Raw genomic sequence first — 22522 nt, forward strand, 5'->3', positions numbered from 1 at the left:
TTTCCTGTGCCTGGTGAGCCCCTGGGCTTAGGGACCGTCTTCTTTCAGTCCCTGTGCTCACTGCTCTGGTCCTCCCTGCAGTCCTTGACGCCTTTGGTAACTCCTGCACCTGGCAAGTTGTTTCCTCAACGCTAAGGGATTGAGTAGGGTGCTCCTGTATCCAACAGGACCTTGAGCTTGAGTCCCCTCTGCTCACCATGCTAAGAAGGATGTGTGTGGCCTTTATAGTCCCCTTTAGGGACATGGAGACCTTAACCTCACCTTGCGTCATTTTTCTCTTTGAAGCAGCTCAGATTGTGGCAGAGGGGCGGGATCATGGGACCCAGAGGGGCAGAGTGGCTCCAAGTCTCTGAGCAACGCACACTTTGAGCTTGGGCACACAGTTCACCCAAGGACCTTCCCATATTTTCACTCTACGCAGAGTTCTGTATGGAATAGCAAGGTCCTTACTGCGGGCACTGTTCAGGTAAGCTTTGGGGGCTCCGTGATTCATCAGCTGCATCCATATTGCCTTTTGACTGGGGCTCCTCAGCTAATTGCCCCATACTGGTGATTACATCTTTTCCTGCTTTTACCCAGAAGAATGTGAGCAGTAACCAAGGCAGCATTCAGACAGTTTGTTTCAAATCTGCTTCTCTCCACTCAGCCTCAATAATAGGTAGGCCAGTGGAAGTGGAAGATTCTTACTACTTCCCTTCCCCACCTCTTGGGCAAGAGCATTTACTACCAGATCCAGGGAGTCTTCTGTCATCCCCTACCCCTGTCCCTGAGGGGCCTTGTCCTTTCTCAAGGAAAGCTATAACTCAGCATCCTATGCTTATCAGGGTTTAGGGTTTTATTTTTACTCTGTGTGCATTCGTGTGTGCTTAGTCACTTGTCATGCCCGACTATTTGCAACCCCAGGGACCGTACCCCACCAGGCTTCTCTGTCCATGGGATTCTCCAGTCAAGAATACTGGAGTGGGTTGCCATTCCCTTCTCCAGGGGATCTTCTGGACCCAGGGATCAAACTGATGTCTTCTGCATTAGCAGGCAGGTTCTTTAGCACTAGTGCCACGTGGGAAGCCCTTATTTTTACCCTACTTACCAACTAATCAGTTAGCCGGTCACTGTTTTATGGATGCTGCCAGGAGACAAAGTCCTGGGTCAGAGATAGCCGACTTCATTTCTCACAGTACAGCAAGCAGGATGGGCATCAGTATGTTGGCATCAGCTCTGCTTGCCCCCATTGTTCCATGCCCTGGGCCTGAATGAATGCCTGCACATGCAGTGGGTTGCATCACAGCCGAGGTGTATGGAGCTTGGGGAATCCGCTGTTTTATAATAAGCAGTAAGCCAGTCTGCTTTCTGTCCCGGAGGGAGATTCTGTGTCTTCCTTTAGGTTGCGGGAAGCATAACCCAGAGGGATGGCCTGAGTAGAGTCATCAGGACATTGGCGTGTCCTGCAAGGTCTGTAGGAACAAGAGAGAGCCTGGGGGGACTGTCTCCCACCACACACACACAGCGGAAGCCAAGAGGAAGTGTGAATATTACCACTAGTTTTACTTGAAAGCAAAAATCTTATACTCCTCTATCAGTATGTTTCCAAACAGACTTTGAAACTAACCACAAATGTTGGGACAGTTTAAATAGTGCCCTGCATGTGTGGGACTATAGTCTGCAGAGTTCTCTCGCATGTGTTACTTGATAGCTCCCTGGGACATGGACTGGCAGATACTATTATTGCCTTCTTCATGTAGATGAGAAAAGAGATCCAGAGAGGGTGAGTGACTTTTCAGGGGCATGCTCACCCAGTGGGTGGTGGTGCTGGGACCGGATCTCTCTGTTTTTTTTTCTGCAAATCTGTTTTGTCACACTGCTTGGAAGTTATTTTCTCTGTTTGACATCACCAGGTCACCGTCCTCATTTCATGTCAAGCCATGTGCTCAGCAGATGCAGAAGTAGATTTACCCTTCTGCCTAGCTATTAGACCCAGTGAGTAAAACAAACAAAAGAACCCTGTATTTTTGCTAAGAGCGTGTTTTGCCCCTCATGTTGTAGGTCAGCGATAATTGTTTATAGAAGCTGACCTGGGGATAGATAATCACTGGAAAGCAACTGCCCCTCTGAGCTGCAGGGAGAGACTGACACACACAAATGGCCAGGTTCTGCTGGATAACTGGCCTGCTGCTGTAAAGCCCCCGTGTAGGATGTGAAAGGTTTCCTGTGGTTTTGTAGAAAAACAGGATTTTTGCATTGTGTTTAAAAGCTAATGTGTTAGAATCACTTCTTTCCTTGCATGGTAATTTTCAAGTAAATAATGAGGATGGGTTTTAGATTGATTGTTAACTTAGTGAGAAAGCTCTCACTTTTCAGTTTAGTTTAGTGGCTCAGTCATGTCCGACTCTTTGTGATCCCATAGACTAGAGCACGCCAACTCCCAGAGCTTGTCTATCACCAACTCCCAGAGCTTGCTCAAACGCATGTCCATCATTATAGTAAGATCAGAGTTCACAGTCAGAGGTTAATTATCACAAAGTTGGGAGCAAAATCAGACTCCAGCCCACAGTGTAGTTTGCAACAGCGAGAATAACATAGTTTTTAGTAGTCTTGGGGTTAGAAGTTAGCAGACTTGGAAGAAAACTTATTGTAAAACTTTTTAAAATATAGGAAACTCTTTGCCTTTTTAAAATAAATAGAAACTCAAGACACAGAATAAGTATAGATTTAACTTAAATTTATGATGGCAGGTTGGTATTTGCTAGCTTTTATCTTCTGTCTAAATGCAGATTAAGGACCAGCTTGATGTCTTGTTTCCTCAAACCACTTGCATTAAAAGCACTTTTTTAAATTCAGATTTTTCTCATTAATTGCTTGAAACTTGTAGTCTTTGTTTTTTTTTTTTTAGCCTTTGATTTTAACTGTAAATTTAACCATGCTGTATTAAGGCTATTTGGGTTGTATGATGATTTTAAGAATTTCATTTCTTTTTCTGTTTTCTTTTTAGTTGGGATGAGACTCACTTTGGAAAAATGGGAAGTTACTATATCAACCGCACCTTCTTCTTTGATGTGCACCCACCTCTGGGAAAGGTGAGCAGTGTGGTGGACTGCACTCTGCTAAGGGTTGGAGCCCAGTCTTAGGTTGGGGGTTTAATTCTTGGTCTTGTAGAAAGAACCCTCTGACATCCCAGAACAGCTGCTTTCATGGGAAAACCTTTGGTATTTTTAGGAGTTCTCTGGGCTCAGAAATGGAGTTAGAATCCATCAACTGAAGGATGGATACAGAATGTGGTATTATATATAAGATGGAATATTATGGAGCCATAAAAAGAAAGAAGTATTGACACATGTTGCAACATGGATTAATCTTGTAAACATTATGTTAAATGGAAAAAGTCAGACATAAAAGGCCACATATTATATGATTCCATTTATATGAAATATCCAGAATTGGCAAATCTGTAGAGAAATTTAGATTACTAGTTGTCAGGGCTTCCCTGGTGGCTCAGTGGTAAAGAATCTGCCTGTAATGCAGGAGACCTTGGTTTGATCCCTGAGTGGGGAAGATCCCCTGGAGAAGGAAATGGCAACCCACTCCATTATTCTTGCCTGGAAAATCCCATGCACAGAGGAGCCTTGTGGGCTACTGTCCATGGGTCGAAAAAGAGTCAGACATGACTTAGCGACTAAACAACAACAACAAGGGGGAAGGAAGATTGGGCAGTGACTACAAATGGGTGTGGAGTTTCTTTTTGGGGTGATGAGATAGTCTGGAGCTAGGTAGTGGTGATGGTCACGGAACCTTGTGAATAAAAAAGCCACTGAACTGTACACTTTAAAATGGTGAATTTTATGGTACGTGCTGCTGCTGCTGAGTCGCTCAGGTGTGTCTGTCTCTTTTTGACCCCCACAGAGCCCGCCAGGCTCCTCTGTCCATGGGATTTCCCAGACAATACTGGAGTGGGTTGCCATTTCCTTCTTCAGGGGATCTTGCCCACCCAGGGATTGAACACATGCCTCCCACTTGTCAGGTGAAATCTTTACCACTGAGCCACCTGGGAAGCCTGGTTTATGTTACATGAATTTTATCTTATTTGAAAAAAAAGAAGAAAAAGGAAATGGAGGGAAGGAATCTGTTGCAGAAAGTTAGGGAGCTGATTGTCTACAAGAGCAGGGAAATCTCTTCCCCTCCCCGCTCGCAGCACATTGCTTGGCCTCTTCCTTTCACATGGTTTCCAATTAGAAATAGAATGCATCTTACTCTCTGAGAAGCAAACATTCCTGAGGAGACTAATGGATTAGCCCAGGTGTTCACTCAGTCCTTTCTTCCTAACTGGAGGCTGAGATCTTTGGTACCAAGGGGATGGGAATTGGCCTGGTATGAAGTGTTCTTGGAGCGTGGAGTACCTGGGGCTGAAGGTAGTGGGTGAGAGGCAGCAGGGGTCGTGATTTGTGACAGGTGGGCTTAGGGGGCAGGCACTAGAGCATGGGGTGGGGACCAGGGAGAAGGCCCTGCTGGTTTCAGGAGAGGAGAGGAAGATGAGGTAGGTGACCTATTTCAAAATTAGCTCCAAACCCAGAGAAGAAGCAAAAAATGTTACGCTTTTTTTTGTCTCCTTTATAACAATAAGAGAGCAACAATTGAACAGTCTCTGTTAGTCACTGTAGATGCATTAACTTACATAATGCTCAGAACGACCTTATGCAGTAGGTACTGTTCTATCCTCATTTTACAGAAGGGGAAAGTGGGACTCAGAGCCATGAGTGGTTTGCCATGGAGAGTATAGCCAGTAAGTGGCAGAGTCCAGGTTCAGACTGGCTTACAGTCTGCTGTCTTAACTATCATACAACTGCTTCCGTAACATGCCTCGCCCCAGTACTGGGGCAAGTACATCCGTTACCACTGTAGACTTAAGCCACAGAACCTGCTGAATATTTGCATTGGTCCAGCCTGGGAACCGGCTCCACAGAGATTTTTCATAGGAAACCCAGCCCTATCTCGCAGCTGGAGATTGCATGTCTGTTTTTGGAGTCTGCTAGTGCTCAGCGCAATGAAGACGTGAGAACACTGGCGGCGTTGTTTTTGCGGAAGCCTTCCCTTCCTCCCATCTGGCTCCTGTGTGAAGGCAGAAATGGGAGGCTTCTTTGTAAGGCTGCCACCAGGGAATGCAGTCTGTCTGCTTGTGCTCTACCTGCTTGAAAGAGACTGATGAGCAAAGCAGCTTCCATAGGTTCTGAAGCCAAGCTAGTCAAAGACTCAGAAAACCCCACGGGAGCTGATGGTCCAGTGGTTGACTTCACCTTCTAATGCAGAGGGTGCAGGTTCAGCCCCTGGTCAGGGAGCTAAGATCCACATGCCCTCAAGGCCAAAAAGCCAAACCATAAAACAGAAACAATATTGCAAAAAATTCAATAAAGACTTTTAAAAAAATGGTTCACATAAAAAAAAGAAAAACTGAAAAAAAAACAAAAACCCCTTGAAGTGATGACTAGGAGGTTTTCTCCTATAATACTGAGGCCAATGCCTGCTGCTTCACACTGGCCCCAGCCCTGAGTGCCTGGGGCTCCAGGGAAATAGGTGCTTTAAAAGAAATAAAAATGCCTGCACATAGCAAGAAATTTGATTCAAATAGAAGGAAATAAAAGGTCAAAAGCTACCTTCTCTCACATTTCTATTCCTCAGAGGCCACCAGAGCCACCTTTATTAACATTTTCTTATATATCCTCTCAGAAACTTTATACAAATACAACTGTGTATACATTTATTCACATGTATATATTAGTACACATGAACAGACATTATATATGCAAATAGAAACAGACTAAAATTGAGCAACTTGTATTTTAAATATATCTTACTTTTTTTCCACATCAGCATATAAAATGTACCCCATTCTTTTTAGTGGCTATATAATATTCCACTATACACTTAAGCCATAAATTATTTTGCCTCTCTTCTACTGGTGGGCATTTATGTTACTTCCAGTTTTGAGTCATTACAAAAGATAATACAATGAACTTCTTTGTACATTTGTCTTTTCAAAGTTGTGCAGGTGTGGCTAATAGAGCCTCAGCACCTGAGCTGAAGAGGCAAAGGATGCACACATTTAGATTTGAGTTAGACGTTGCTAAGTTATCCTGCAAAATGTGATAATATATGTACTCCCACCAACAGTGTATGAGGGCGCTTGCTTCCCTCACCTCATTGCTAGCACTGGTGTGATCACACTGCTAAAACTTTGCCAATTTAAAAGTAAAAAATGGTATATAAGTGTTTCATTTGCATGTCTTCCTAAATTAGACTGAAAATTTTTTTTGTATGTTTGTTAGCCATTAGTGTTTTGTTTTTTTAAGATAGCATTTTTTTTTCTAGTAAATTCCTCTTATTCATACTGATTTGAATGAGTTTTTGAGTTAGAAAATTAGCAGAGTGGGCTTCCCTGATGGCTCAGATGGTAAAGAATCTGCCTGCAGTTCAGGAGACCCAGGTTTGATCTCTGGGTTGGAAAGGGCCCCTGGAGAAGGGGATGGCAACCCACTCCAGTATTCTTGCCTGGAGAATCCCATGGACAGAGAATCCTGGCAGGCTACGGTCCATGGGGTTGCAGAGTCAGACATGACTGAGCGACTAACACACGCTTTTTTTTAAGTTTTATTTCACTTTTTAAGTTTCTAATTTAATTTATTTTTGGCTGCTAGATCTTTGTTGCTGCTCAGGCTTTTCTCTAGTTGCAGCAAGCGGGGGCTACTCTTCGTTACAGTGCAGGCTTCTCATTGCGGTGGCTTCTCTTGTGGCATGCTGGCCCTAGGGCTTGTGGACATTAATATTTGTGGTTCCCGGGCCTAGCTGCTCCACGGCATATGGGATCTTCCCGGACCAGGGATCAAACCTGTGTCTCCTGCATTGGCAGGTGGATTCTTTACCACTGGGCCACCTGGGAACCCCATCAGGACTACTTTTAACCTTATGGGAACTAAGAGGGAACTGAATTTTGAGTGCTTGTTAAATGCTTGGCAGAGTACCAGGTGTTTTACCTTTGGCATCTGCTCTAAGCCTTACAATTATCTGTGAGGAAGGTTTTATTACTTGTAGTTCAGAGAGTACTAAGTATTGTCCCCAGTTAGAGACCTCGTATGGGAGGCACTGAGATCCAAGTCACCGGCACATTCCCACGTGCTGTGCCACCAGCCCAGCGGTCTGGGAATTTCTGCACCAGGTGGGCTTGTCCTCTGAGACCCCAGGTGGGAAGGGACAGTCATTTGATTGTCACGTCTCATTTTAAGTTCATCTGGGTATTTGGATGGCTCTGTCTTCTCAATACCTTATATTACTTTATAGTAAATTAATTAGCATTAAATATAACTTCTGGACTCTGGGATTCCTCTTTTTTTTATAAGGATTTATATTAATTTACTGCTGAGTTTTGGTTCCTGTGTCTTGACATGGAACTGTGGAGACTGACCTGTTTAGAACTACTTAGAGAAAAAGTGAGTCAGTGGTCCACGTCCGAGCCCCCAGAAGCAGCATTGCAGGGCAAGGCTTTCTCTCCACACAGCCCAGCTCGAGTGCAGGGGTCGGGCCCAGGCAGCCTGGGGCTGTTACCGACGCTTGGTATTTGCTGACAGTTCTTATGTTTTAGCTGCTTCTGATTATATGTGTGAAAAAGCAAGTTTTACACTACTGATGGTCAAGGAAAGAGACATGAAGAGGCCGATCCTCTTGAGCGTTTTGAAGGAGTCACGACTCACAGGCTTAGTTTGCAGTTGATGTGTTCAGTTTGGGGATGTGCCAGGGTGGCCTCTCTTTGGAAGACTGGCAGTAGGAGAAACCAGTCCCTGGCCTTCTGACTTTGTTCCCACCGGGACTTTTCCCTTCCCCTCCGGGGAGGTGCGTCCATCTGCGCTCTGCTCCCCATTGTCTCCCCTTCTCTCTGTGCCTGGTGAGTAGCCACTTGGCCTCTTTCCTTGCTCCTCGTCCTGAGTTGGAGCCTCATTTTCCTTTCAGTGGTGCGGTCTCCCAGGAATCAGCCCCTGCCCACAGCCTCTGTCCATGAGCTGTCGTATTTTACTTCACAGCAAGTGAAAGAAGGCTGAATGAGGAAGCCCCTCACTGGCTCTGCCCTTCACACTGGGGTTATTTTCTTCTTCAGTACTCAATCTTCACTGTTCCCAAGGACTTGGCCTTAACACAGGAGAGGATTTGTTTCAAGCCATGAGCTCTGTAAACAAAAGAGTCTTTGCTCTGCAGCAGCTGCCGGAGAAAGTGTCATGTTGGGGCTCCTCCTGTGGACGGTTGTCAGGGAAGCCGAGGTCTGGGTGCAGCTGGGAGGGGAGTGTGGAGGTGATGGAGACTTCTCTCCGAGGCCTCTCATCTTTATGTTCCGCCTCTCTCCTCAGATGCTGATTGGTCTGGCTGGCTACCTGAGTGGGTACGATGGCACCTTTTTGTTCCAGAAGCCTGGGGACAACTATGAGCATCACAGCTACATGGGAATGAGAGGAGTAAGGCTTCCTGACTTGCGATTGGCTGCCTGAACCCTGGGGCCACACTCAGTCAGAAATGTTAACAGTCAGAAGCCCTCAAGTGGTGGCCGGTCTAGGAAAAGGGACTTTGGGGAGGAGGGGGTGATTGGACCCGTGCCCTGTAGCCAAGATTCAGAGCTGGGGTGAGTAAGAAGGGTGAGAGAGGACACAGGTAATTCGGGGATGACACAGGTGGGAGCAGGCCCAGCCTGTCACCTGTTCCCCTGCCCACGAGCGGCATCAGGTTTCAGATTAGAGGGCAGCCCAGAACTCAGGCGGCCAGGAGGCTGCTGCGGCCCTAACGTGGGCCTCAGCACATTGGCAGGCTACATGTCCTTCCTCTGTGGCCGCAACTGCCACACTACTGCCTCCCTCTGGGGCCTTTATTGACATCAGCACGCCCACCCCCCGTGACCAGGTTCTTCCTTCATTTCCCCATGAAGATTTCAGACACACGCGGGTTTTCTAGTCTTTTAAGGGAAGTGTATGTTTGCCCAGTCCCACTGTGCTCTGAGTCCCAGCACCAGCCCTGACAGAACATGGCAGGACCTAAAGACCCAAGTGTCTGGGCACCCCATGCTGCTGCTGCTGCTGCTAAGTTGCTTCAGTCATGTCCAACTCTGTGCGACCTCACAGATGGCAGCCCACAGGCTCCTCCATCCCTGGGATTCTCCAGGCAAGAATATTGGAGTGGGCTGCCATTTCCTTCTCCAATGCATGCCTGCATGCTAAGTCGCTTCAGTTGTGTCCGACTCTGCGACCCTATGGACAGCAGCCCACCAGGCTCCTCCTTCCACAGGATTCTCTAGGCAAGAGTACTGGAGTGGGCTGCCATTGCCTTCTCCAAGCTAAACTGGACCTACGGGAACCATCCAGTGTGGAACTCTCAGAGCGAGTTGCATTTGCAAATCCCTTCCCTCAGGGAGTTCAAAGCAGTTTAGGTAAAGGTCATTTGGGCTGTAGTCATTGGCTTGCTTGTGCAGTCATATCATACTGTTTTAAATAAGGAGTGTCTACTACCTTCAAGTTCATATTCTTGAGTGATTCTGTGTCTTCCTAATGATGTTTGACCACCAGCGAGCATACAGAATTGGATATCGGCCTGAATATAAACTTGCTATGGAAGTGAGAAGGCCAAATATAACAGCCTGTTGCCTTTCACACCAGGGCACATTGCTTTCTGCTAACAAAAAGTGACAACCCAAATGTGAGAATTTCCATTCCTTTGGTTTGTCTGATTACTTTTTTTTTAGTATATGTGCTGCCGAAGCGAGCACTGTCTGATTACATTTGATGGATAGGGTAGGGGAATAGAGAGAACACTGCTGGTTAAAAACAAAACCAAAAAACAACTGTCCAGATGCTAAAGTGTCAAGCTGTCTTTTTTCTAAAATCAAAATACAACCTATAGATTAAAGAGTGGTTCCTGGTGTGATTGGATAAAAGGACCAAGGGAGAAAGAGCAGAAATAGCATTAGAATTCTCTAAAATATTAAAATACCTTCAGAGAGCTATTTCTCTCCTTCTACCCAGTTTTGTAACAGAAGCTAGCGTCTATCAAGAACTTTCTGTGCGGTAATAAACTTTAGCTCATTTAATCTAAAAACTAAGCCCTGGGGCTTCCCTGGTGGTCCAGTGGTTAAGAATCCGCCTGCCAATGCAGGAGACATGGGTTCAGTCCCCGCTTCAGGAAGATTCCGCACGCCATGGGGCAGCCAAGCCCATGCACCACAACTACTGGAGCCCTTGCGCCGAGAGCCTGTGCTCCGCAACGAGAGAAGCCACTGCAATGAGAAGCCTGCACACAGCAACGCAGACCCAGTGCAGCCAAAACTAAACAAATAAATAAAAATTAAAAAGTAGGCCCTCTGAGGTGGGAATGCTTATTTTTCACGGAATGGGAGGCTGAGATACAGAGATGTGACTTTGTCAAGGTCACAGCTAGCAGTGATGGGTTGGTCCAACCCCAGAGTCTCACACTTAAAACCAGTGTGCCCTCCTGCCCACACCTCCCTGGCTGAACTTCGCTGGTTTCATGTCAGTGCACAAGTTGGTGCTCAATGGAAACTTAAACGTTGCTTGATTTGATGCTTCACTGTTACACTGCCCCTTTCATATTTAAATATATTCAAAGTCATCAAGTCATGCCATCCGTCATCAGGGTCCTCCATCTCAAAAGATCAGTTTGTACCAAGTCAGGTAGGTCCCTGATGCTTTGCTTAGTTGGTCCCTTGACTGCTTTCCTGTCCTTCCCTAGTTCTGTGCATTCCTTGGCTCCATGCTCGTCCCTTTGGCCTACCTCACTGTGCTGGAGCTGTCCCGGTCTCTCCCAGCAGCGCTGCTCACAGCCGCCTTCCTCACCTTTGGTAAGTTGTCCTAGACCACGTTTCTTGGGAAATTGACTGCCACTCTATGAATGTAGCTAGAAAGCAATGCACTTGAAGATCCTTGTCTGTGGGCCCAGTTCTGAAGTAACCTTAGGATTGGGTAAATGTATTCCAGATCTCCTTTTACTCACTAGTGATACTTACATATATGAGTACTTGTATGTAGCAAGCCTTAATAGTATTGGAGGTGTGAGAGGGTATGTGCAATCCCAAGGAATAGATTATCTCTAAGTTATCCGTATTTGAGTTTGGCATGGATAATATGTGTATGTGTGCTTGTGTGTATGTGTGTGTTTGAAGGAGGCTTACAGTTCTAATTCAGCTATTCTTAGTTACTCTCAAGATTAGTTTGCATTCCTTAAACTAATTTCACCTGAATGCAAGGGCATATGCCTCCGAAGCACCTGGGTGACAGAGGAAAACAAAATGGAAATTTAAATTATTTCTGTGGATAATCCTCATATGGATAATTGAGAGTTGATCTGTAGAAACTGATTCTGTTGCTAGCCTGGCTCATATGAGAGTGAATTCATGACCTCATAGAGCTTAACATTTAAAGAAGTCCAAACCAGTTTAGATGGTTACTTTAGGGATGATTCTGACTTTGCTCTGACAGATAAGGTTGCAAGATTATAGAATTTCCCTCTAGAGGACCTGGTGGCTTTTTCCTTGGGTCTTTAATTTCCCTCCTCGGTAGTTCATTTATTCATTTTTCATTCAACAACTACTTTCAAGCATGTATTCTGTGCTAAGCCACTTTCTTGGCCTCAGAGGTTATGCTGATGAGACAGGACTATCATGGAGCTTGCTTACTAATGGGGCAGATGACAAATAAGCAAGTAAATTAGTAAGTCTGTAGTGTAACATTTTAAACAGTAAGTACAACATAGAAAAGAGGATAGGGTAAAGAATAGAGTAATATGGGGTGATTCTGTTTTAGGTAGGGGGGTCAGTGAAGAGCCCCCTGAGGATGTGGCCTTGAGCAGATATCTGAGGGGACAGCATGTACTGTGGTTCTGGTGCGAGGCAGCCCTTGGTGGATTCAGAGAACAGTAAGAAGATGAGGCCAGAGCAGAGCGCAAGAGCAGAGGAGGCTGGATGGGTAGGGAGACCATGGCCATCTTGAGGAGTTTTTAGTCTGAGTGAGATGGGAAGACATTGAAAGACTTAAGCCAGGCCATGATGTAATGAAATTTTGTTTAAAAAAAGAAAATCACTTCAGCACCTGCATGGAGAGTCAACTCCCAACAGAGACCTCATGTGAAATGGTTAAGATTCTATCCTGGGTATATGTAGTTTATGGCTGTGTAAGCATGATGGCTGGAGAAGGCAATGGCAACCCACTCCAGTACTCTTGCCTGGAGAATCTCAGGGACGGTAGAGCCTGATGGGCTACCATCTATGGGGTCGCACAGAGTTGGACACGACCGAAGCGACTTAGCAGCAGCAGCAGCAGCAGCAAGCATGATGGCAGAACTTTGGATGGTGGCAGTTAGCAAGAGCCCTTGTCTCAGGATCACTCTGTCTGAATGAATGATTTGATCCCTTCTGGGGTCAACGGGCTGAAAGTGTGAGATGCTCTTTCATATCATTGGTCTTTGGTGTATCCCAAAGCTGTGTCCTTCCGCTTTCCAGTTGACTCACTTGCCCATCTAATCCTGACTGCACAAATGCTTACGTGAGGTTAAGCCCAATGGGGACTGTTTCTTAATGCTGGGGTGTTTTGTTTTCAGGGTGGCCCATCTCTGATTCCACTTTTTGACCACTGAGCTCATGTTTTTCAGACACAGGATGCCTTACTCTGTCCCAGTACATCCTCCTTGACCCCATCTTGATGTTCTTCATCATGGCTGCCATGCTGAGCATGGTCAAGTACAACTCCTGTGCCAACAGGTCAGCAACACCATCTCTGGGAGGGGATGTCAGAAGCTGTGGCAGCTCTAGAGTTTCTATAACGTCCAGGGGCGGGGTGGGTACAGTGCCTAGAGGACTTGTCTTGAAGCTGAATTTCAGGCAAGTATACTTTAAAATATTTTAGATTGCCCATTTTAGATCATAAAAATAGATTTATAGAAGTTTTCTGTAGATACTTTTATTTTTGCTTTCCTAAGACTAAGAAAATATCAGTTGTCTTTTTCAAGAGCCTTGTTATTTTTACAACAGGGGTGGATTTGGGTAGGGGTTTATGTTACTTTATGAAGGGGTCCTAATGCCTTCCCCCACCCCACCAGCTAGCCACTCCTCAGCACCAGTGCTGGTTAGGAGATCCCAGGACAACTTCATTCTTCATGTGCTCTGTCCTAGAGGGGAGGGCACCAGAGTAGGTGTTGCCTGGGAACTGTCTCCCTGTCCTCAGTTCTGATCCAAGGATGGGAATGATGTACACAGAGGTTGGCTTGAAGGGTCCACATGGACCAAGAGGATCCCTGCAGGCCCTGGTCAGCCCTAAAGCTGCTCTGGAGGGCCTGGTCTTCTTCCAGAAGAGTCCTTTCCAGATCATCCTTCACCTCTAAGAGAGTAGAATAGATCATTGCATCCAAACCAGAAGAGCTGGCTCTGCCAAGGCTTTTCCAGAAGCAACCTGATTTCACTGCAGCCAGGCCGTGACCTCCAGCTCTCTCTGGGTTTGGCTTGTCTTCCGCCTGCACCATATCCCCTCCCACCTGCCGTTTCTTAAATACAGACTGTGCCAGGTACTGTGCCCAGAGCTGAGGGTTCAGGAACACATAGGTCTTGACTGTTGGGGAGCATTTGCCCTGGTGGGGGTGAGGGTGGGGAGCGGGGGGGTCTGCAGCTCTGAGCACTAAGTGCTCTAGTACAGCAGACCTTGGAACCGACCGCCTGGCTTAGCACCACGCTCCACTGCGGGTGGCTGTGTTACACGACCTCTCTGTGCCTCGAGTCCTCGTCTGGAAGAAGAGGCTGATGACAGGCTCTGCCTCCATGGGGTTGTAGTGAAAGTTAATGGGTTAATACGGGGTGCGGTAATGGGGCTTCCCTGGTGGCTCAGCGGTAAAGAATCCACCTGTCAATGCAGGAGACGCGTGCTCCATCCCTGGGTCGGGAAGATCACCTGGAGGAGGAAATGGCAACCCACTCCAGTATGCTTGCTGGAAAAATCCCATGGACAGAGGAACCTAGCAGGGTACAACCTGTTGGGGTTGCAAAGAGTCGGACATGACTGAGCGACTGACCACACACACACACACACACACACACACACACACACACACGTAAAATGCTCAGAACAATGCCACACACACACACACACACACACACACACACACACACACACACACACACACACGTAAAATGCTCAGAACAATGCCTAACACATAGTAACACTCAGTAATTGCTGGCTTTTACAGGGGATGGTCTGCCTGAATCCAGTGGGCTTCTCTGGATTTTCCTTTTCCTTCCACTTGATTGGTCACCACTGAAGAATAAGCTCTTGCTTACTTGACACCCCTTACTTACTTCGCCAGGGCTGCCATGACCCTCCTCCCCAGAAGAATCGTGCTCTCACACGGTGCTCCCACATGGTGCTCCCGCAGTCTCGGGTTTCACAGACCACATCTGCCTCGGCGCCATGTGTGGGCCCTGAGGTTGGGAGCCCTCGTGAGAAAGGCCACAGGGCAGCCTCTGAGAGTCGGGGGACCTCTGCCCCTCCCCGCTGCTGTGCTTGCTGTTGAGTTTGGTTCCAGCCACCAAGCTGAACTCTGCGTCTTGTTGGTTTTCAGGCCCTTCTCTGCCCCCTGGTGGTTCTGGCTCAGCCTGACCGGCATTAATCTGGCTGGCGCTCTGGGGGTCAAGTTTGTTGGCCTCTTCATCATCCTGCAAGTGGGGTGGAACACCCTTTCAGACCTTTGGCACCTGTTTGGAGACCTCAGTCTTTCAATGGTGAGAACCCAAGTGCTTGTAGAAATGTCTTTGCTCCTAGAACCAGCGACCTTTCTCCACTTCTGCTGCAGGGGGCAGAATGGCTGTGTTCTGGGCCCCAGGCAGGCTGGATCCAATGGCCCTCTGGAGGGTGCAGGGCAGCAGGGGCTGGGCCATGACCCACGGGCTGGAGAGGGAGAAACGGAGAGGATGGACTGACATCCTTGGGGTTCTCTTTTGGCTTTCATTCCTGCATTGGTTTTTAAATGCTCTACAAATGACTCATTGGAAGAAACCCTGATGCTGGGAAAGACTGAGGGCAAGAGGAGAAGGGGGCGACAGAGGGTGAGATGGTTGGATGGCATCACCAACTCAATGGACGTGGGTTTGAGCAAGCTTCGGGAGATAGTAAAGGACAGGGAAGCCTGGTGTGCTGCAGTCCATGGGGTCGCAAAGAGTCGTACGTGACTTAGCAACTGAACAACAACAAATGACCCAAGGGGATCCTGTTCCGCTGGGCTCAGCCATGTGTGTGGCAGACACTGACTGCAGGGCCTTGAGTAAACTCGATGGGCTGACTTTCTGAACTTAGTTTTCTCTTCCTGACCCAGAGTCTCTGGACTTGGAGGCCAGTAAGAGCCTTACAGTTTATTACAGTATTATTTATTAAGAGCTGACTCTGTGTCCTGCACTATGGAAAATGCTTTACCTTTATCATCTCATTTCCTCCTCATAACAGTCCCGTGAGGAAGGTAGTTATTACCCCCTTGACAAATGAGGGAAACAGACCTAGAAAGGTGATATTGTTCCCAAGGTCATACAAGTAGTGAAAGGGAGGTCTAGGATTCAGAAAGGAGAGGCTGACTCCATATCTACTGCTTTGCTGTAACACCTCTCCATCACTTCTGGCCCCAAGTCCCAACAAGTTCATTTAGAAAATATAGACAGACCATCTACTGAGTGTAAGACCCAGAATATGCAGATGAAATTCAGACTGAAATTAAAGAAAGTGGAGAAAACCACTAGACCATTCAGGTATGACTTAAATCAAATGCCTTATGACTATACAGTGGAAGTGAGAAATAGATTTAAGGGACTAGATCTGACAGACAGAGTGCCTGGTGAACTATGGATGGAGGTTCATGACATTGTACAGGAGACAGGGATCAAGACCATCCCCAAGAATAAGAAATGCAAAAAAGCAAAATGGATGTCTGAGGAGGCCTTACAAATAGCTGTGAAAAGAAGGGAAGGGAAAAGCAAAGGTGAAAAGGAAAGATATACCCATTTGAATGCAGAGTTCCAAAGAATAGCAAGGAGAGATAAGAAAGCCTTCCTCATGATCAATGCAAAGAAATAGAGGAAAACAACAGAATGGGAAAGACTAGAGATCTCTTCAAGATAATTCGAGATACCAAGGGAACATTTCATGCAAAGATGGGCTCAATAAAGGACAGAAATGGTATGGACCTAACAGAAGCAGAAGATATTAAGAAGAGGTGGCAAGAATACACAGAAGAACTGTACAAAAAAGATCTTCATGACCCAGATAATCACAGTGGTGTGATCACTGTGCCAGACATCCTGGAATGTGAAGTCAAGTGGGCCTTAGGAAGCATCACTATGAACAAAGCTAGTGGAAGTGATGGAATTCCAGTTGAGCTATTTCAAATCCTGGAAGATGATGCTGTGAAAGTGCTGCACTCAATATGCCAGCAAATTTGGAAAACTCAGCAGTGGCCACAGGACTGGAAAAGGTCAGTATTCATTTCAATCCCAAAGAAAGGCAATGCCAAAGAATGCTCAAACTACCGCATAATTGCACTCATCTCACACACTAGTAAAGTAATGCTCAAAATTCTCCAAGCCAGGCTTCAGCAATACATGAACCGTGAACTTCCAGATGTTCAAGCTGGTTTTAGAAAAGGCAGAGGAACAAGAGGTCAAATTGCCAACATCTGCTGGATCATCGAAAAAGCAAGAGAGTTCCAGAATAACATCTATTTCTGCTTTATTGACTATGCCAAAGCCTTTGACTGTGTGGATCACAATAAACTGTGGAAAATTCTGAAAGAGATGGGAATACCAGACCACCTGACCTGCCTCTTGAGAAACCTGTATGCAGGTCAGGAAGCAACAGTTAGAACTGGACATGGAAAAACAGACTGGTTCCAAATAGGAAAAGGAGCACATCAAGGCTGTATATTGTCACCCTGCTTACTTAACTTATATGCAGAGTACATCATGAGAAATGCTGGGCTGCAGGAAGCACAAGCTGGAATCAAGATTGCCGGGAAAAATGTCAATAACCTCAGATATGCAGATGACACCACCCTTATGGCAGAAAGTGAAGACCTAAAGAGCCTCTTGAGGAAAGTGAAAGAGGAGAGTGAAAAAGTTGGCTTAAAACTCAACATTCAGAAACTAATATCATGGCATCCGGTCCCATCACTTCATGGCAAATAGATGGGGAAACAATGGAGACAGTGGCTGACTTTATTTTTCCTGGCTCCAAAATCACTGCAGATGGTGATTGCAGCCATGAAATTAAAAGACGCTTACTCCTTGGAAGGAAAGTTATGACCAACCTAGACAGCATATTAAAAAGCAGAGACATTACTTTGCCAACAAAGGTACATCTAGTCAAGGCTATGGTTTTTCCAGTAGTCATGTATGGATGTGAGAGTTGGGCTGTAAAGAAACCTGAGTGCCAAAGAATTGATGCTTTTGAACTGTGGTGCTGGAGAAGACTCTTGAGAGTCCCTTGGACTGCAAGGAGATCCAACCAGTCCATCCTTAAAGAGCTTAGTCCTGGGTGTTCACTGGAAGGACTGATGTTGAAGCTGAGACTCCAATACTTTGGCGACCTGATGCGAAGAGCTGACTCATTGGAAAAGACCCTGATGCTGGGAAGGATTGAGGGCAGGAGGAGAAGGGGACGACAGAGGATGAGATGGTTGGATGGCATCATCAACTCAATGGCCTTGAGTTTGAGTAAACTCCGGGAGTTGGTGATGGACAGGTAGGCCTGGCGTGCTGCGATTCATGGGGTCTCAAAGAGTCTGACATGTCTGAGCGACTGAACTGACTGAACTGAACTGAAAACAAGATTCCTGTCCTCTAGAGACAATGGAGAGAGAGAGAAATAAGAATGAAAAGAAAAATATAAGTCACATTCCAGCCAACAAGTGCTGTGAGAGCACAGAGAAGGACGCGAGCCCAGGCTGAGGCACTCTAGGAAGGCTTCTGGGGGAAAGCTGAGGCCCAAAGTTAAGACCAGGAGCATTTATTCATGTTCACGTGTTGGGTGGGGCCGGTGCAGTGCAAGAAGTGTAGGGAAAGCGCAGGGTGTCAGTGGTACTGGGAGGTAGAGGGGGTGAGGAGTGATGATGCTGAAGATGCAGGTCACGTCTTGTCAGCAGCCTGGGGAGAGCCCAGGGCCCTGGGTGAGCGTGTGGCCAGGCCATGGAGGGCTGGCCAGTGTCCGCCCCCAGCAGTGCTTGGTTGGTTGGGTGTTATAAGAAGGCTTAGGGTTTCCACAGACCTTTTTCTCTTGATGGCTGTTAGTTTTTCAGTTGTTTCTGATTATGACTGACATATGTGCTGATGTGCTCAGTCGTGGCCAATCCTTTGTGACCCCATGGACTGTAGCCCACACGTTCCTCTCTCCATGGAATTTTCCAGGCGAGAATACTGGAGTGGGTTGCCTTTTCCTTCTCCAATGACTTACATGTGAATACTTAGAAATAACACACACGTCAAGCATAAGGCATAGTAAAGCCTCCTATGCCCAACACTGGTACTGACTCTGTTTACAGGTGACCTTGGGAAAACATCTGACCGCTCGCATCCTGTGCCTCATAGTGCTGCCACTGGCTCTCTACATCGCCACCTACGCTGTCCACTTCATGGTGTTGAATAAAAGGTACCACCAGAGCCTTGCCAGTGTCTTGCTTCTGTCCTTCTCTTGTCTCTAAGCCCATGGAGGAGCTGCGTGATTTCCTAGGTCTGTGGTTGGGATGACCCGAAGGGGACCCAGGGTTGGTTTCCTCCTGGGTTCTGTCTTCTGGGTACCCTGGCCTGAAGGAAGAAGAGAAGACCTTTGTAGCCAAACTGCCTTTTATCCCTAAAAACAGTCCCCTTGTGCTAACAGGGATGGGGGACCATGAGCACGTACAGCTGGAGTGAGGGTAATAATAACAAGGACACCAAAAAAAAAAAAAAACAAGGACACCAGCAGCTCCCATTTAGCAGGTAGCAACTGTGTCAGAACTGTGCTCAGCGTTTTGTGTACTTTATCTTACTTAGTCATAACAATTCTTTTAATTTTTTAAAATCCCCGATTTATAAATGAGATGTTGAGAGTAAATGAGGCCAGGTATCTTACAAAATTCACCTAACTAGTCGGGGAGCTGTTACGTGGACCCCAGTTTCCCTGACTCCATCCCCTGTGTCTGTCCATGACACCGGACCGCCACTCCCTGGTGCATACATGCTCAGTTGCTCAGTCGTGTCTGGCTCTTTCGTGGCCCCATGGGCAGTAGCCCGCTAGGCTCCTCAGTCCGTGGGATTTCCCAGACAAGAATACTGGAGTGGTATGCCATTTCCTCCTTCAGGGAATCTTCCCAACCCAGGGATTGAATCCCCATCTCCTGCACTGGTGGGCGGATTCTTTACCTCTGCACCACCTGGGAAGCCCACCACTCCCTTGTACATCTTTTAAACCAACCTCGCAGAGCTCTTCCCAGGGCTCCTGGGAAGTCGTAATTTCACTCCTCTAACTCTGCTCCCTTCTGCTCTGCCCTCCCCACAGCGGTCCCGGTGATGGCTTTTTCAGTTCTGCCTTCCAGGCCCGGCTTTCAGGAAACAACCTTCACAACGCATCCATTCCAGAACGTGAGTGTCTCTTGGCCTTTACGAAGAGAAAAGGGCAGGAGGGATTCCTGGGAGTTGGATTGGAAAAGACGATATGATAGCCTGAGTTATTTTAGATGGCGGTGTGGGAGAAAGAACCAGTGAAATCTGGTCTGAGCACTCATGACAGTGATCAGGGACAGAGAAAGTGCAGAGGAGGGCGTCCTGAGCAGTGAGCTCTTTGATCAGAAGATGACTTGTCCGATGTGGCTATGGGAAGACAACACCGAGAACCTGGGGGCAGGGGGAATGAGCCCGTTTGGGGCTAATGGTCAGTTCCGACCAGAGTGTCCTGCAGTTCACATCCATTCACTGTTGACAGAGAGTAGTTGAGCACGTGTTAGCCATGTTGGAGGCTGTAGGGCCTGGAGTAGGATCTCTACATGATGTGGCCGTGTGTGCTAAGTATATAAAGAGGGAGCGCAGAGCTGTGGGGATCGAAGGTGCAAGAGATCACGTCTGTAGGGGTCAGGGGACAGGGATTAGAGGCACACAGTGAGATAAGCGGGGCCCAGGAGATTGCTTCCTGGAGTCATGGACAATGTCCTGTGGTCTCTCTAGGGCCTGGAACACAGTGGGCCCGCCCAGACTGGAAGGAATGAGAAATAGGAAAGCAGGTAAAAATTGGCTTGGAAAGATAGACATTGGGTTCCACGTTAGAGAGGTTGGCTTTGAGAAGCTTGAGGAAATCCATGCCACGGGGCCTGTGGGCTTGGAGCTGAGGTTTTCAGAGGAGTCCTTTGGAAAGGGACAGTTGATGCTGGGCATTGGCAGTGGTCTGAGACGAAGCTGTAGAAAGAGGAGAGGACAGGAAGAGGTCAGGTCACTGGGGAGCACGGGTGAAGGGCTTTGCAGGAGCAATCCAGGAGGGAGCGTGGGGTTGAGGAGGGAGACAGCCTAATCAAGACGCAGCCGTGGCCAGCAGCGTGCGGGGCTGTGTGTGTTGGCCAGCATGAGGCCTTGGAAGGATGGTTCTGTGGGGTTAGCTACTTGCCATTTAAAAGGCCCAGTTCAGTTACACTCTCTTCTTTAAGCCATCCTCTTCTCACTCTTTGGGCAAGAATTTATTCCTCCCTTCACTGGGCTCCCACCATGTCACACATTGTCACACCTTTGCTGGAACATGGGCACTTCGTCCTATGCTGGTCAGTGTGTGAGGTCATCGTCCCCAAGACTGGACTCTGCCAGGCCTCCTCCGCCTTTGCATCCACTGTGAAATTGATTCTTTTGACCCAAATGAGAGAACAGAGGAGGACAGGAGCGGCCAGCACTGGTGCAGTGAGACCTGGTTCCCTGGAGTGGGGAAGGGCGGGCAGCCATACTGCAGAGCGTGCAGAGGAGGGGCAGTTCTCAGCAAAGAGGCTCCTTTCCCGTAACCCAGGGCCTGTGTGGGACAGATGGATGCTCTTGGGTAAGCTGTTTACTCTGGGTTTTTTTTTCCCTTAAATTCAGATTTAAAACCCAAAATACCACTGAGCAACTACTGCATGTGGTAGATTCAAAAGGCACAAAATGATATACAGTGAAAAGTCTATCTTGACAGCCTCTATCTCATAACGTTATATCTTGGAGAACATTCAAGACGAAGACATAAATAATTTCTCCTTCTTCATTCCATGGAATGTACATAGTAGACCTTGACTAAGGGACAAGTTGTTTCTAGCCTTTGCTATTATAAACAGTGTTTTGATAATAGCATTGTGAATACCCAGCCTCTTCTGAAGTGCTTCGGGGTGGGGAGGGCCGGGGAGGGCTCAGGTGAGACTGTGGTCACCTCCCTCTTGAGGTGACTCCCTTGGGATGAGGAGGCAGCTGCGTGTCCTGCTTTCTGCAGTCCTGGGCCCAGCGGAGTCTGTTAGAGGGCTGGGGGCTCCTGTGGCTTCAGCGCCGCCCCCCGCCCAGTCAGGGGCCACATCCACCCGGGCCAGCTCATGCCATCTGCTGCCCTCCCCTCGCAGACCTGGCCTACGGCTCCGTGATCACCGTGAAGAACCTGCGGATGGCCATCGGCTACCTCCACTCACACAGGCACTTCTACCCCGAGGGCGTCGGCGCCCGCCAGCAGCAGGTCAGTGGCCCTCCGTGTACTCGTGCCGCGGCCGCACCGCGCTGATCGCCGTGCCCAAACAAAACCCGCCCTTCCCTTTTTGCCTTCCCGTCCTGTCCCACACTGTTTCCCCTGCTTGGAACATCCTGCCCCCTCCTGCACCCTTTCCTCTTCCCCCTAGCTAACTCCAGCTTCCCAGGCTTCCACTGGGGACCTCCCCTCTAACCACCACGTCCCGCCTCTTCCTGGTCCTGGGTCAGGTGTGTCTGGTGTGGGCGGCTTTCTCGGCACCCTTGACGAGCCTGTGCGGTAACCCTCTTCCCATTGAACTGGGAGCGCGTCCTTCCTCCTCTCTCCTTGCTGTCCGACTGCTGGCTTCTGGGAGGCTGAGGTGCCTAGCTCGGTGGCCAGCACAGAGTGGATGATGAGTTTATAACCTTTATGGGTTAAAAACACAGGCCTGGGAACCAGACTTGTGTATCTGAGTTTGAATCCTGGTTCCACAAGAGTGTGACTTTGAACAAATTCCTTAACCTTTCTGTGCTTCCATGGGCTCATCTTTAAATTAGGGAAAATAAAACGGTACTTCTCTCTGTCATAAGTTTGCTGTGAGGATTGAGGGAGATAATCCATGTGAAGTGCTCGTTGAAGGGTTAGCCATGAGTATCATCTGAACGAGTGAGGGACCCTGTCCGTGTCCACGTGACGGGGTGGTCGGTGTGGCTGTGGGGACAGTGCCTGAGAGGGAGAGGGTGTTGGAGAGGTTGGTGGGGCCGGCTCGTGAAGGGGCC

At 47.7% G+C, this 22522-nt stretch overlaps 1 protein-coding gene across 2 annotated transcripts in view; it reads left to right on the forward strand.

Moving 5' to 3' along the window:
• POMT2 (protein O-mannosyltransferase 2) overlaps positions 1 to 22522 on the forward strand; it is a 44432-nt gene that overhangs the window by 5426 nt on the left and 16484 nt on the right. For both annotated transcript variants that reach the window (XM_043919352.1, XM_043919353.1), the window contains exons 2-9: positions 2987 to 3071; positions 8379 to 8483; positions 10762 to 10870; positions 12676 to 12784; positions 14632 to 14791; positions 18589 to 18695; positions 19584 to 19666; positions 21643 to 21752. In XM_043919352.1, the coding sequence (XP_043775287.1) occupies positions 2987 to 3071; positions 8379 to 8483; positions 10762 to 10870; positions 12676 to 12784; positions 14632 to 14791; positions 18589 to 18695; positions 19584 to 19666; positions 21643 to 21752 (868 nt within the window). The remainder of the gene's footprint in view (positions 1 to 2986; positions 3072 to 8378; positions 8484 to 10761; positions 10871 to 12675; positions 12785 to 14631; positions 14792 to 18588; positions 18696 to 19583; positions 19667 to 21642; positions 21753 to 22522) is intronic.

The sequence above is a fragment of the Cervus elaphus genome, chromosome 12 (genome assembly GCF_910594005.1).
Source record: "Cervus elaphus chromosome 12, mCerEla1.1, whole genome shotgun sequence".
In the NCBI taxonomy this organism is placed as follows: Eukaryota; Metazoa; Chordata; class Mammalia; order Artiodactyla; family Cervidae; genus Cervus; species Cervus elaphus.